General features: G+C 35.9%; 1 protein-coding gene across 1 annotated transcript; it reads left to right on the plus strand.

The window, feature by feature from the left end:
• Positions 1–1478: 1478 nt before the first annotated feature.
• Positions 1479–5415, plus strand: LOC116171196 (uncharacterized MFS-type transporter C09D4.1-like). Its single transcript, XM_031487895.1, has 8 exons — positions 1479–1678; positions 3745–4006; positions 4054–4278; positions 4325–4466; positions 4513–4712; positions 4783–4886; positions 4936–5043; positions 5092–5415. Exons 2-8 carry the CDS (start codon positions 3752–3754, stop codon positions 5384–5386), a joined length of 1329 nt encoding a protein of 442 aa, XP_031343755.1. The 5' UTR covers positions 1479–1678; positions 3745–3751; the 3' UTR covers positions 5387–5415.
• Positions 5416–15606: the final 10191 nt, after the last annotated feature.

The following is a 15606-nucleotide window of genomic DNA, read 5'->3' on the forward strand; positions in this document are numbered from 1 at the left end:
CGCGAATTTTATCAGAAGTCCGTTTTTATTGTACAGGAACTCGGCGCGAATTATGCGCCGTTCGGCGCCGTTAAAATGAAATTTTGCACTCTAATATAAAATGAGTTTTGGCAAGAATTTAAAGTAATATTCAGTGCAAACCTGAACAATTAGAATTCTGAATTATCAATTTTTTGATCTGATGGAATAAACGTGAGAAACATTTAGAATTTAGATAAAAATTTTTCGCTTTCTCCCAAAAACCAGGTATTACGGAAACAGTGGGTACAAAGATGCTACCAAAAAAATAAATTTGATCTACCAAAAGCTAAAAGATTTGTAGCAAGCATTTTCAGCATGTTAACAACATGGCCTGACAAGGGAGTTTCTTGCTGGTACTCGGACGAAATCGCTTCACGCATTTCTAACATTTCTTCCAATATTTATAATTATCCAGAGTAGCCTTTGAGGTTAGAAAACAGACTTAATCTTTAGTGTTCGTTTTTCTGAAAATACGAAAGAATATCCTAAAACGAAACAAGTATAGAGCTTAGTAAAAAAACATCATTTCACGGCCTTGTTTCTATTTTTTATAACAATTTACATACCCTCAGTTTCAAAAGTGTTGTTATTCTCCATAACCACACATCGCAGCATGGAGATATATGTATGTTATTTTAATTTATATATGTACCTCTTCAAAGGACACAACTAATATCGAAAATATTCAAAATTGGACGAAATTAATTAAAATTTTCAAAAGCAGTGTCATGTCAAATTTAAAAATAGGACTGGAGTGACGTCACATACTGTACTCTGAGAATTGTTTCCCTATTGACCGAAAGTTACCATGCAACCTGATAAACCTTGCTCTAAAGCAGAAAGTGCACCATGAAATTCCACTTAGAACGAAAACCGTGAATTGAAAAAAACTGAGGGTATGTAAATGGCAGTTTCGCTGCCATCATCATCAGCGAATAACTGGATGAGCAGTTTTTGAATACCTACACCTATAATACCTATAATAAAAGGATAAATTAGCTTAACGTTGCGTTTGGCAGGAGTTTCGTAGTATTGAACCCTGTTAACCTGAAGCTAGTGGGTTGCTCGATTCATTAACTTGCTACGATTTGTTAAAAACATGAAACCCGAAAAAGAAACACAGACATAGGTACTATAACAATGTACGGTAGATAACGAATCTACTGAACTATATTTAACAGCCAAATTACCAATTGCTATCAGACTTATTCCCCCATTTAAATCCTTGGATACAATTTGTTCGTACCATTACCCACTCGTGTAGAAAACTAGCAAAGTGATGTTGGAAATTACCTACCTACATTACAATTTATATTCAGTTACGAAAATAAGCATAATTTTTTAACCACATTCATGTAGTGTTCCGCTCATTAGACTTATATACATTGAAGTGCCTATAAAATTTGTTGATTGTTTAGAAAATTGTGCAAGCAAATTTCATTTCCTGTAATTTGCCAATTGGTGTTATTTAAAGCCTACTCGTGCTTAGTACGTCACTGCGATGGTGGTTATATTCCCATCAGATATCTTTATAAAATGCTATGCGTCGAAAGTAACTAGAAGTGCGTGATTACTGATAATAGTTTTTGATGGTGCCTAAAAATGCGTAAAACGTGGGAAATTTAAGCAATTGCAGTTTAGGATTTGAGACAATCAGGTGAAGTTTTTCTTCTTTCAGTTCCATAGACAAAGCATGGGTTATTACTCTCTCCGAAGACCTAACCTCCGAAAATTCGCTCCTAGGAATCGCCTTTATGTAATATGGATCCTTTGAAAGACGTCTCTTCCTCATTTTCCTAGAATGCCCTTACCAACCACTGCTTCCCTATCCCCAAATCTCATACAATTTTACTAGCAATTTTAGCATTTTGTCGATTTATTCTTTCTCAACAATTATCTGAATTTTACAGCGGCTATTTTATTTTGTGGCTGCGGCTGCTGGAGTCCATTTTGTAACTCATCATGATTTTCAAAATGAAAGGCTCACAAAAATTAGCTGACACGACTCTCTTCTCTGAGAAAGACTGCGATTAAATTGACACAAACGCAGTCCTGACTTTTTGTAAAACCATTTTACCCAAAATCGTCCTGAAACCATCATTTTCATGTCTACTTTCTGTTAGAAAATTTTAGTTTCTATTACAGAGGCAGAGTAGACTACGTTTCCTGCCGCTTGTCACTTTACTGGCCGCATCTGTCAATTTACCAGCCGCATCGTCACTTTACCGGCCGCATTCGTGACATTTCCAAATGTCTATAATGACTCCTCAGATCACTGAGAGATTGGCATTAAGCAAAAGTTGCATATAAACATTTAAATTTTATATTAAAATACGACTTCGGGTAAAATTTAATACAAAAGTCATCAGTAAAATGACATTACTTGACTCGGAAATTAAAGTACTCTGCCCCAAAGGGGCCTCGGACTTCAATATTTCCTCGCCAGTAATGTATCATGTTCGGGACTTTGTGTGTAAATAACTATTCCCAAACTCGTCCTAAAACTTTCATTTTTATGCCTATTTTCTGTCAGGAAATTTTAGTTTCCATGACAGAGGTAGAGCGGACTACGTTCCCTGCTGCTTGTCACTTTACTGGCAGTACCTATCACTTTACCGGACGCATCTGTGATATTGCTAAATGTCTTGTCATCACTGACAGATTTACATTAATCAAGTTCTGTATAAAATTTTATATTAAAATACAATTTCAAGTAAAATTTAATACAAAACTCGTCAGTAAAATGACATTACCTGACTCGGAAATTAAAGTACTCGCTCCCAAAGGGTCCTCGTACTTCAATATGTTCTCACCAGTAATGTATCATTTTCCTGACTTATATGTAAATAACTATTATTTTGAGTTTTGCAACTGCAGCTTTAACAATTTGAGGTATTTTCACTTATTTTGATCTTTTTGATTGCGCTAATTAGCTCACCTATCACTGTATATTACATTGTTACATTTTTTTTGCCGTGGTTGCGCGGAGGCACCTGATAACCCCGTTTTTTAAAATCTTGCAACCTTTTTGCATCATTAGAGTTATTTTGAATTTTTCAAACTTTTCTATATTTCATATGAAGGTTACATCTTTTTTGTAATTTAGGACACAAATCCATACAGAGCCCTTCTAACGACCTGCATTAGGCAGTGATTAAATCGAGTATTAAATATGGTACCTACACCAATTTTTTGTAATGCGGATTTTTTTTTAAATTACAAATACCTACTTTAAGTTTGATCGTAGCCTTTGACTGTTGACTCTGTGTTATATATAGGTAGGTAGATTGGCACCGATCACATCTGAAAATGGTATAAAAATCCGGTAGCCTCCGCCTTATATCGTGTTGTGCTTCTCAGATTATAGAGAAACCCATTGACAGACTTTAAGCTATGCTAGAGTAATTACCTACTGTCTCGACAAAAGCTAGGCTAAGTATAAATGGCAATGGCTACCTGAATTAAAGTAATTACAAATTTCTTCTTTTGCAACAAGAAATTTAATTTATTACTTGAAATGCAGCACGGATAACGTGCCCATAAAAGTCAACAATGAGCTGCCAACCATTTATTTTAATTGCTTATGTTGATACCAATTAAGACCTTTATGTTTTTTTTACTACACCTAGTAACTACAGCTGTATAAACTGCAATTCATTGAACAAAAATTCCTACCCCACCTAAGCATACTATACGTTTAAATAATTAGGTAATCTTTTACAGTAAAGCAATGGACAGCAAGCAACAATTACCTGCCCAATTGGAACAGTCATTCAAGTTATACAAGATGCGATGGGTGGTTCTTGTGGTATCAGTATTTACTTGTGCCAGTGGCAACATGCAGTGGATGCAGTATGGCATTATTGGGGACGTACTTGTACTGTACTATGGGATATCTTTCGACGCTGTTAACTGGACATCTATGGTGTTTCTACTAATGTACATTATCTTCCTGTTTCCAGTTAGTTACATTTTGGATAAGTACGTAAGTGGAATTGATTGTAGAAGGACTTCATCAAGTGCATATCTTAGGGTGTTCGAGTTTCTTTAATTGTTGGCATTGTTGGTACAGCCATCGGAGCTTGGATCAAGGTTCTGTCGGCATCTCCTGACCGATTTTGGGTGTTATTGGTTGGACAAACCTTCGTAGCGATAGGCACCTCAACATTTCTAGCTCTACCCGCAAAATTGGCTGCAGTTTGGTTTGGAGCTAATGAAGTGTCGTCTGCGTGTGGGTTTGCTCTTGCTGGAGTACAGGTGAAGGAAAAGTAATACTCGCTGACGAATCAAAATTTGGTTACAGATGGGTTTTGCTGTCGGTTACGCGGTACCTCCGCTTCTAATACGGAATCAGTATGATCGGTCACTTATAGAAGGCGACTTATTTACCATGAGCTTGTGCGTGGCAATCACATGCACAGTGCTGGTTATTGTTGTGTTAATTTGTAAGGTTACCCGCGAAACTGCAGGAACTGTATTTATTTATCACAGGCTGTCCCGATAAGCCAGAGACACCACCATCGTACGCCGCCATGTGCTGCCAAGATCAAAGAATTACATTCTTCGAACCTCTTAAAAAGCTAGTAGCAAATCGTGCGTACTTGCTCATTGTTGTGGGATTTGGCATAGACTTAGGAGTAAGTGGAGCGGTTTCTGCTCTTCTGAACCAAATCGTTTTAGCATACTATCCGGTGAGTATGCCATGTACGTCTATATGACTACTGCACTTAAAAACCTTGGATTAAAATCTAAATATTTTAGGAAGGTTTCCTAGATGCCGGTCGCATTGGCCTCCTTGCAGTCACAACTGGAATTTTTGGATCTATTATTTGTGGTATAGTGTTGGACCGGTATAAGTGCTACAAGTGAGTCGCCAATAATAGCAATAACGGAAATGCATTGAGTTTTTTTTAGAGAAGCGTTGCTAACATTACAACTAATGACCATCCTGACAATGACTGTTTTTACAGTTACCTTCAAAATGCATATCATATCAGTTTACGTTTCCATGGGTCTGCTAGGGTCAGTGCCATAAGTGACAATTGTGATACCAAAATATTTACCTTGTAGGTTTTATCTGGGAGCGCAATGGGCCTTGAGTTTTGAAATCGTAGCCGAAATAACGTTCCCTGAACCGGAAGGTATAGCTGTCGCGTTGCTAAATGGTTTTGGGCAAGCTTTGGCCATACCTTTAACGTATCTATATTCAACATTGTTTTATCAGGCGAATGTTGTGTGGGCAAACACTGCAATAACCATCCTTGCCAACGTTGCCTTTGTAGCAATGCTTTGCATGCCAATGGAATTACGAAGAAAGGCTGCGAACCTCAAAGAAAAGGAGCAAAAATCAGTTCATTGTAATTGAATAATAATAAATAAACATATTACATTCAACTTGTTAAATTGATTTACTTATCATGCCATTTATACTACAGATCACAAAAGATTGACCTAGGTTTTACGCCCGACGCCCGTGATTTGGAGTGGGAAAAATTGACTGTATCGTCTCTCGTGTTTGTAAAAAAAATTATATTTCGGGTGGGAAATTCAAATGACAGCGTTTTCGAATGTTTAAACGGGTTCCAGCAAGACAACCGGTTTTGTATTACGTTTCACTGTATAGTTAATGATTTCTACTTATTTCGATCAGTCAAATTGGGAGTTTAGGAGCTCAGTCCACGGTAGTAGTAGGAACCTTTTCATCTATAGTGTACTGATCTTATGGGTCCCCCAGCCGATACTACAATCTTCACTTATTCTATACTTTCTGTTGGCAACTCTGGGGAAATATTAGCGATGGACATTTCTCAGCACCTTCGAATCTTAATAGCAATCAGATCGAAGTAGGTGGTCCGAATAGAACTCATTTGATTTGTATACTATGGCGGTTCTCCTTTCTCTTATAATTTCAGACACAATCGGGAAGGGACTTGAATCAAACGCAAACAGTATTCATGTTCCAGTCGATCTTCTCATACCAAACAGAAGCAAAATGAATTAGAGGGACCCCGTTCTGGTACTGCTAAGACATAAGAACTGCAGCCTGCAAAAAATGAAGGGAAACATACAACGAAAAATCCAACTACATGAGGTTCTTTCTCCACGGAAATAATATGTTAATCGGCACATATAGAGCAATATCACACTGATAATATACTTTCACTTGAATACATTCCTGCGTGCAATGGCAAACGTTCACTACGCCACCACCTGCCCAGCTAACTTAATTAAATAAACTTCATTATAAATTTCTCAAGACACGTCCGGCGCCACAATGAAAAAAATCTCGATACAGATTTAATTTTATTAATTTAGGAATCTCAGCATCGATCACTTCCAACCACCCCAAGGAATTATTTAAACAAACTTTGAATAACACCTAGCACAATTCTGGTCATGCATATGATATTTGGCGCACAAAGAACTGAACACACACTATAACGAAGCACTCAGTTTTCATATCATCATTTATGACTACACTGTATATTATTATGGTCTACCAGCTTTACTGAATACTCGGTATATGGATGCGATTGAATTGGAAAGCGCTCCGTTACAAAGACTGCTGCTCCGAAAATATTTATTACTGTTTTCTGAGTTAGAAATAGTAGGAAAAAGTAATGGATTAATTTGTAGAGCCGCCCGATAAAGAAAAGAAGAAACCGTCTTTAATTGTTCCCTTTATTGCTGTTCCCATGGGAATAGTTCAAATATTTTCGTAGCGTTCGAAAGCGTTGTCATGTAGAAGACAAGGGCGATTAATATTTTAAAAGTTCAGCTCTATTAAGTCATTATTAGCAGACTTCATAATTATTTCCAATGATATAAAAAAACCGAGCATTATAACTGCAAGGCAATGCAAGTTCACGCAAGTATTGGTTTGGCCTTTCTCCTGACCTAAATTCCAAGAGACATTGGGGGTTGTTAGCAGTATGATTTGGAAATTTCATTTCGTTACCTATTGCTAATTAAATGAGTTGTAAAAACAGCATCCGATTAACACATCAGTGGTCTCAATTGTAGAGCTCTTAATTAATTTGGAATTTAAGACCAATTAAGAATGTTAGGATGATCCCGAGCCGAGTAATTAATTAAAGAAGTTTTAATTTTTGGACAGAATCATCCCAATACATCGGTCGGTTGGAATTTCCCACGTTCCCTTTTCGTATATTAGGAAGTTTATATAAAGTAACACCACGATTTCGGGGGACGGATTTGATTCCTCGTAGGTACAGTGAATTATAATTCATGCTTGTATTCTACATAGAGAAATTAATGGTTTTGCCGTGTGCCGTAATTCTGCTTTTAAGTTTATCGCCAGTGACCGCCGCCAAAGACCTCTGGAGTTGACCGTCTTCTCTATCTGATTATCCGAGGCTTCCGAGACCGTTACGCCAACCGCTACTCCCGCCGACCTTGACCAGGGACAAGGCCGCATCGCTTGGTGGCGCTCGATCCCAACGCAACGTGATAATGAATGTTGTTATCGCAATGACGAAATCATACCTTTTAATACAAGGCGGAAATACGACCAGATGTTCCTACTTTTTCAACCGTAATTTGTTTTTTACACTTAAATAAACAAATTGCAACTTAAACATTCAGCAAAAACAACGTTGAACTTCAAATTTGGATAAAAATAACGAACTCTACGTTTAATTTCAAAATTACTCTTAAAAAAATTGATATTACACATACAGGAGGACCCAGCCCAAACAAACGTCTGCATGTCGTTGTTTACACATCAAAAATACTAAAATAATTTAAAAGCATAACTACCTGATTTAGAAACAATCCTCAAAACAAAAGCTTCGGGCACGCCATGCTGCAATAAACAAATATCAGTATTTTAATGGAAAACGTAAAACAAATTGTGACATGAAATTCAAAGTCCTGTTCCGAAGTTGGTAAAGCGTGTTTTCGACAAGAATGCGCCACAGAACTTGAACTACAACTACAAATTGATGGTGTTACCAAGGTAGCAACTCCAAAGATCGGATAAGTTGAACTGACGCATCGTGCGCAATACGGAACCGGACATTAGGGCGCCGCCGAAAGGGCGCGGCCGTTAGGGCGCGAGACATAAGGACGCGTGGACATAAGGGCGCAAGGACATATGGGCGCGGGATAGAGTAATCTCCAAAAAAATATATTGTAGTTAGTTTGTGTTGATATGTTATATCAACAGTCATTACACAGGGCGTTCATATAGGTATATAGGTAAATTTCAGCGTAATCGGTTCATCCGTTCTTTTTTAAAAGTTTTCTTAAATAAATGGACGAGAAGTTAAAAATGCATTGTGAATTTTGGATCTATCAAACCCCAATTTTGGCATTGCACCTATCATATTGATGTTGGCTATCCATATTGAAAACTCGTGCAATTCTATGCATAACTAGCGAAGAAGTCAAAATGGTACTGTTTATTCTTTGGCCGATATTGCCAATTCTCAAACTCTTGTCTACAAATTTGATAAAGAATCTATTTGTAGAATTACATTGTAATCGGTTGCGCCGTTCTTTTTTAAATGGTTGGAGGTGAAAAAATCGAGCGAGCCAGCGATTTGGGACAAAGCGTAGCCAGAGACTTGCTATAACTAGACTGCGCTTAACGTATCTAAGGTGTTGTCGACACAGTATGCAACACACAATGCACCGCGGGGCAAAAATCGCTGAGATGATATGCAATATAATGAAATAAGCTGTTATTTTAGATGTTCCGTTCATTAATCATTCTCGTGATTAGCTCGAATTAGTGAACAGATAAATTTCTGTTGAGAATAAACCAATAAACTTAGGTTAACTTGTGCCTATCAACATGTACTCTGTCAATAAATTTTTAAATAATATGCTGATTTTCAACGGATAAAAGTTTAAAGGGCCAATGTCTCAGAGCCATTCGAAGAGAAAAATTTACTCCCACCACAGTGCATTTGCGGGAAATGAAGCCTATTTTAGAAAGGTACCTACGAAGGTGTTAAACAATAATGCAATACCGAGCGTTTTCGACTTTCCCATTCACTTAAAATAACGTAGAACTTCGACATCCTTTACCAGCAAGACAACGGCAATACCTATTTGCCTATTAGGTATAGACGTAACTAAGTACTTACTGGTACTAAGTATATTTCAGGTTTTGTTACAAGAAAAATAGCTAAGTCTGTTAAATGTTCCATATGTGCAGGTGCGATATTCGCATCAGAGAGTCATTCAAAGCTTTGAACTACAAAAAATCGTGGAGGATTGTTGCACGTATCAAGCGATGCATTAAAAATTTGCCAAATTGCTGAAAATGTGTTCAGGTTTTTCATTCAATCCACACCACACCGCGTTGTGAACAAAATGGTTATCAGCAGTCTAAGAAAAATAAATAACAGTTACAGCCCATTTGGGTTTTTGGATAGGCATATATTGAATCAAAATCCGCTAAATAATCATATCTTACTACTTACATCTTTAGTTTTAAGAGTATATTTTCCCATACGTGTTCACCACCAAAATACACATATAAATCAAAATAGGACTAGAGTAAGGCAGTTATATACCAATTTAGTTCAAATAAAATACCAATAAATTCGATTAAAACAGTTAACAGCTATATGTTATCTTTTTTTGCTACTAAAATTTAGATAAACATGGCTAAAGCAAGCTGCAGAACGTACGTCTGCCCCGCGATGAACAGTTGGTTGCCTATCCTATCTTGACAATAGGCGTTTATAGTAAAATCTAAAATCTACGTTACGCGCGGTCTAGTTATAACAAGTCTCTGAGCGTAGCAGTATCGTTTAAGCAACTCGACGCTACAAATATACGCGCCCATATCTTATTTGTCCGAGTGATGATCTCCATTTCTCGGTTTTTTGATGGTCGGTACCAGTAATACCGTCAGGGTCTTAATAACGTAGGTACTTCCAAATTCATATGCTATACTCGTATAGTAAGTGATTGGCAACTTATGGAACAAAGAACAAACTGTACACATGAATGAAAAAGAATTTACAAAATCTTTGTTTTACGATTACCAAACCAGCGCGTGTTCTCACCTTGAATTAAAAATCACAGCTCTGAGCTCACAAGTAAACATTTTTTGCGTAAATTACTCAATAGACATAACTACCTAACGATATTACGTGAGATGCTAATGAGTAGAAGCCCAGAACAAAATAATTGATCTCCTTGAAGACCTATGGAGATGGAAACACGCGTTATTTGGTTGATGTACCTACATTTCCTTCCGATTTAGGTAATTGTATTGTAACAAGTGGAAATAGTTTAATTTGACTTGGTTACTGATACATTTTCCAACAGGATAGAATGCCTGTCCACAGTGTACGACTTACTATAAACTAGGGCTGGGGGTTGCAGAGCGGAGGTGGTACAGTGCATAACACTCCTCAAACTTGAGGTGGGATTACTCTTAAATAATATTTTTATTTCTAACTTTGGATAGAGCGCCCGCATCAGTTTGTATTTACTGAAATTTCTTACATAATAGGTACTGCGAATAGGACGACGACAGTAAGTATGATACGCGGGGAATTTATAGGCATTGTTAAAAAATCTAATTTTAATTAATTGGTGATTATTGCTTGTTTATTTCTTATTTTTTGCGCTAAAGACGAAATTTCAAAAAATATTTTCCAAACGAACCATACCGATTTGCATGAAAATTCTCACAATTGCAATTGTACACCTTCGAAACTTGAAGTCTAATAGTAGTCTCCCATGAATATTGTTGCGGATACATAAATAATGTATGTGTAGATCACACATGACGACAATTGCAGACCCCGCTCATACGGAAAAAGTTTCCGGTTTGTAGTGTTCCAATTCCAAATCATTGGTAGAGGTAAGTCACCCCTTGTTGTTTTCTCATGCACCTTAGTCATAGTACAAAAGTCACGTCTTACGTTGAAAATGTTTCCAAATAGTAATTTTAGACTGTCACTTTGCACCTAGACAAAACTGCATCTATCTTTACTTTAGATTTTAATGCCTGTGAAGAAATGATAGTAGGAGAAGAGAAACAATCGAGAACTATGTTCCTCCAATATATCATATTATACTAAAGGTAACACAAGTATGGGATAGCTTTATGGTGCCTAAACTTTGTCATTGCCAACCGAAACAAATGAAAAGTAATTTTAAAGGCAAATAGTACAACACCAAATTATCTATAATTCACTTCACTATTTACTTAGTATTAATAAATAAAATAATAATAAACAACGTTATATCGTTGATTGATATGTATATTTTTATCAATCAACGGTTATATTAACTAATGCTATATCTATAAAAGCCCACTACGTCAGCACATCACATAAACATTCATGGTATAATTATACCAAGTGCTCATTGTACTTCAAGTTGAAAATTATAAAACAATAAAAATAACAAGTTAAAAAGTCATTATGCAAACATAAATGACGCGAGCTTGTTTTCCTCCTAATAATATATTAATGCTAGGACCGGAAAAGGCACGAGATCCTTACCCCATTCTTTTTCAAATGAGCCGCCCATCGTCGAAGTCTATACAGTTTAATGAAAAATAGTGAAGCGTATACCGGGTGGTGCCTCGCGCGACGCAGCATAGGGATTTCAATGGTAATTTCTTTATAGTCAATTACTAGCTCCCCTAATTATTTTAGAGAAAAAGTCTAAATAAGTTTTTTTTGGAGAAAAAAATACTGAATCTGTTCATGCTATTACTCATAATTTTCCGTTTTTCAAAACCGTAGAAATCGACAAAATAAAAAGGTTCATTTTACAATAAATCAAATATGCCTTGGAATTACCTAAAAAACAGCGATCACGTTTCATTATTTGCCTTTGACGTATATTAAATTTATACTTGTTTATAAATTAGTTAAAGAACTGCAAGTGCAATAACGTTCAAACACCATCAGGAAAACGACAATACATTCAACGTTTTGGCTGCAGTAGCGGAAAATCCGAATATAAGTTTAGGAACAAATCTTCTTCAAATCAGTTCTTTTTCTTCGATTATGTAGGTACTCTGATTCTCTCTGATAAACAAATAGTATCTGATGCAGATGCAGCATACATTTCTAAAAAAACATTATCCAATTGCCGCTTTTTCTTGCATGGGATAGTTGTAACAGAATTAAATATGAAAATCGTTCGACGTCAAATAACGATAACTTAGATGCGATGCGCTTGTAGTTTGTTAAAAGATTCCAAAGCATCACTGATTTATAAAAATGTAATTTTTTATTTTGTCGATTTCTACGGTTTTGAAAAATGGAAAATTATAAGTAAAAGTATGAACAGATGCAGTATTTTTTTCTCTAAAAAAAACTTATTTAGACTTTTGCTCTAGAATAATTAGGGGAGCTAGTAATTGACTATAAAGAAATTACCATTGAAATCCCTATGCTGCGTTGCGCTAGGCCCCACCCTGTATAAATACAAACCAATTTTAAAATTGGCATTAGTTTTACTTTTATTCGAAGTGTCTATTTTATAATTTCTGGATGGTAGAACACAAGAACATAACAAGGTTTCTTTATTAGAACTGAACTTATGAACGAACAAATTATACAATGTTATTATGAATGACGTGCGATGCGTAACTGTCTTTTTACATTTTCTTTTCATTCTTAGAGTGCGTACTTTTAAGATACAACAATTCTCGTGCGCTTAATTTGAAACTAGATAACATTTAACAACAATATATAAATTTAAAATAAAATATTTAACTATTAAATTATCGAACATAATCTGCTAACCTGAGTGGCTTCCTACGATTTCTCTGACTACGTCTGAGCTGTTCATCTTGAGCTGGAGCTGGAATCATCATTTGATTATTATTTGCAAAATTTAAAATGTCTCTTCTTGTTTCTGGAATCTTCATTTCACGTACAGTATTTTATTCTTAATGTTATCTCCGCAGCTATTAATTTCAGACTTGATTAATTGATTTATGTGGCGTTTGATCATATAACCATCATCTAACTTTACAATGTAGTGCAAATTACCAAGTTTCCTGATTATTATTCCATATTTCCAACTCTTAGTCGGATAGTGTATTGATTGTACACGATCTCCCACTTTTAATATACGATGTCGTAGTGTAGATATATCATTTGGCTTTTGAACTGGATTTGGCCGCATTGCATCTAACTTTCGAAATGGTCGATTAAAATAAATTTCAGCTGGACTTTTTCCAGATTTTAGCGGCGTAGCTCGGAATCGAAACAATATTTCACCAACTTTCCAATGCAATGGCATTGGGTCTTTGGCCATCATCTTCAATTTATTCTTCAAAATTTGTACATATCTTTCGGCTAGACCATTCGTTGACGGGTTTCCTAGAGCGATGAAATTTTGTGAAATTCCACTCATTTTGCAGAATTCCTCGAATTCCGTACTTTTAAAAATTGTTGCGTTGTCGGACACTAATACTTGAGGAAATCCACTTGAGGCAAAAATATCTTGTAGCAGGTTAATTGTGGCAGTTGATGTTGGACTTTCATTCAAAATACGGACTTCTGGCCACTTTGACTTTGCATCGACTAAAATAAGGAAATGTCTATTTTGAAATGGACCGGCATAATCCATATGTACTCTTTCAAAATTATATCTAGGTTCTTGCCAATGATGTGTTTCGGCTTTTGGAGGCAGATTTATGTTTTCACTGCATTCTTGACAATTTTTGACGTATTGTTCGATGTCAGAATCTATTTTTGGCCAATAACAATGTTTGCGTGATAAGTTTTTCATTTTTGAAATTCCCAAGTGTGTGAAATGTAACTCTTTTAAAACGTGTGAACGCAATTTGTTTGGAATGTAAACACGCTGGCCTTTAAATATAATATCTCGATGAATACTGTATTCTGAATTAGCATTTTTCCCCTTCTGTAAATCCTCACGTAATTTAAGGAGTTCGTTATCAGTTGATGTAGCTTCTCGAATTGAATCACTATTTAATGTAAAAGTTGAAATTTGATTTATTATTTGATCATTAATAATGTCAGTGTCATCTTCTTCTACCAGAGTATTTCTTGTTAAAGGTAATCTTGACAAACAGTCAACGTTCTGGTGGTTTTTACCCCTTTTATGTTCGACCTTATATTGAAAACCACTGAGAAATGTTGCATAACGGAGCAACCGATTTTTGTTAACGGCTGATTGTCAGTGACAAGGGTGAACGGTTGTCCGACAAGATAATTATAAAATTTTTGAATTGTCCAATAGATAGCTAAAGCTTCACGATCTAACTGGCTATACCCTCTTTCTGTTGCTGTTAATGATCTGGAAATAAATGCAACGGGTCTTTCAACTTTATCTATTATATGTGACAAAACACCTGCAACACCAACAGGACTTGCATCACAAGCGACTATTACTGGCAATTCAGGATTATAGGGTGTAAGAACACGATCACTAGCAATTTCTGCTTTAATTCGAATAAATGCGGATTCGCACTCTGCAGACCAGTAGAATTTAGTATTTACCTAATTGAAGTAGGTAATCGTCGAAGCGGATACGTTAGAGTTGAAGCGTTGGGAATAAATCGGGAGTAATAAGTTACTAGTCCAAGAAACTGCTTTACTTCACTGGCATCATGTGGTCTACGTGCATTTTTTACTGATAGAACTTTGTCAGGTGATTTGGAAACAATACCAGCTTTAATCACATAACCCAAATATGTAACTTCTTCTTGAAAAAATGTGCACTTTTTGAAATTTAAATGTAAATCATTTTCCTGTAACCGTTTTAAACATGTATTACGTTATTCTTGCACTCTTCGTAATTTGAACCATAGACTATAATATCATCGAAATAAGATGAAACTCCTGGCACATTTTCTAAAATACTGTCCAATATGCGATTAAACTCACTAGGCGCTGATTTAATACCAAATGAGAGACGGTTTACGGTATACGTTCCACGATGTGTAGTTATCGTCTGAATTTTTGAACTCTTCTCCTCAACAGGAATATGTAGATATGCTTTAAACAAATCTAGTGTGCAAAAATATTTGGCGTTACGCAACTTATCTATCATTTCAGTTATTTTAGATATTGGATAATTTAATTGAACTATCTCTGGATTTACTCCAATTTTGTAATCGGCACACAACCGCACTGTAGAGTCTGGCTTCGGAATGATAACTAATGGTGATCCCCAGTCGGATGAGTCTGCTTTTGAAATAATTCCTTGTTCTTCCAGTATGGATAGTTCTTGTTCTACCTTTTCCCGTAATGCGTACGAAACTTCCCGCGCTTTAAAGAATGTTGGTTTTGCGTTATCGCGCATTTTTAGTGAACACTTGAAGTTTTTGACACAACCAATTACTGGCTTAAAAATAGTAGAAAATTGACTTTTAATTTGCTGTAAATCTTTGCTAATCGTTTCTACTGAATAAATGGTTTGACTGTTCACATCATTAGTCTAATTCTTTTAGATTTATATCAAGTTGTCGTATCCATGATCTTTCTGGATGGTAGAACACAAGAACATAACAAGGTTTCTTTATTAGAACTGAACTTATGAACGAACAAATTATACAATGTTATTATGAATGACGTGCGATGCGTAACTGTCTTTTTACATTTT

The sequence above is a fragment of the Photinus pyralis genome, unplaced genomic scaffold (assembly GCF_008802855.1).
Source record: "Photinus pyralis isolate 1611_PpyrPB1 unplaced genomic scaffold, Ppyr1.3 Ppyr1.4_LG5, whole genome shotgun sequence".
NCBI classification, from domain to species: Eukaryota; Metazoa; Arthropoda; class Insecta; order Coleoptera; family Lampyridae; genus Photinus; species Photinus pyralis.

Coding starts and splice junctions, on each gene's coding strand:
- LOC116171196 (XM_031487895.1), top strand. CDS start 3,752: ATGGACAGCAAGCAACAATTACCTGCCCAATTGGAACAGTCATTCAAG. Junction 4,279..4,324: donor TTGCTCTTGCTGGAGTACAG/GTGAAGGAAAAG, acceptor ATTTGGTTACAG/ATGGGTTTTGCTGTCGGTTA. Junction 4,713..4,782: donor TCGTTTTAGCATACTATCCG/GTGAGTATGCCA, acceptor TAAATATTTTAG/GAAGGTTTCCTAGATGCCGG.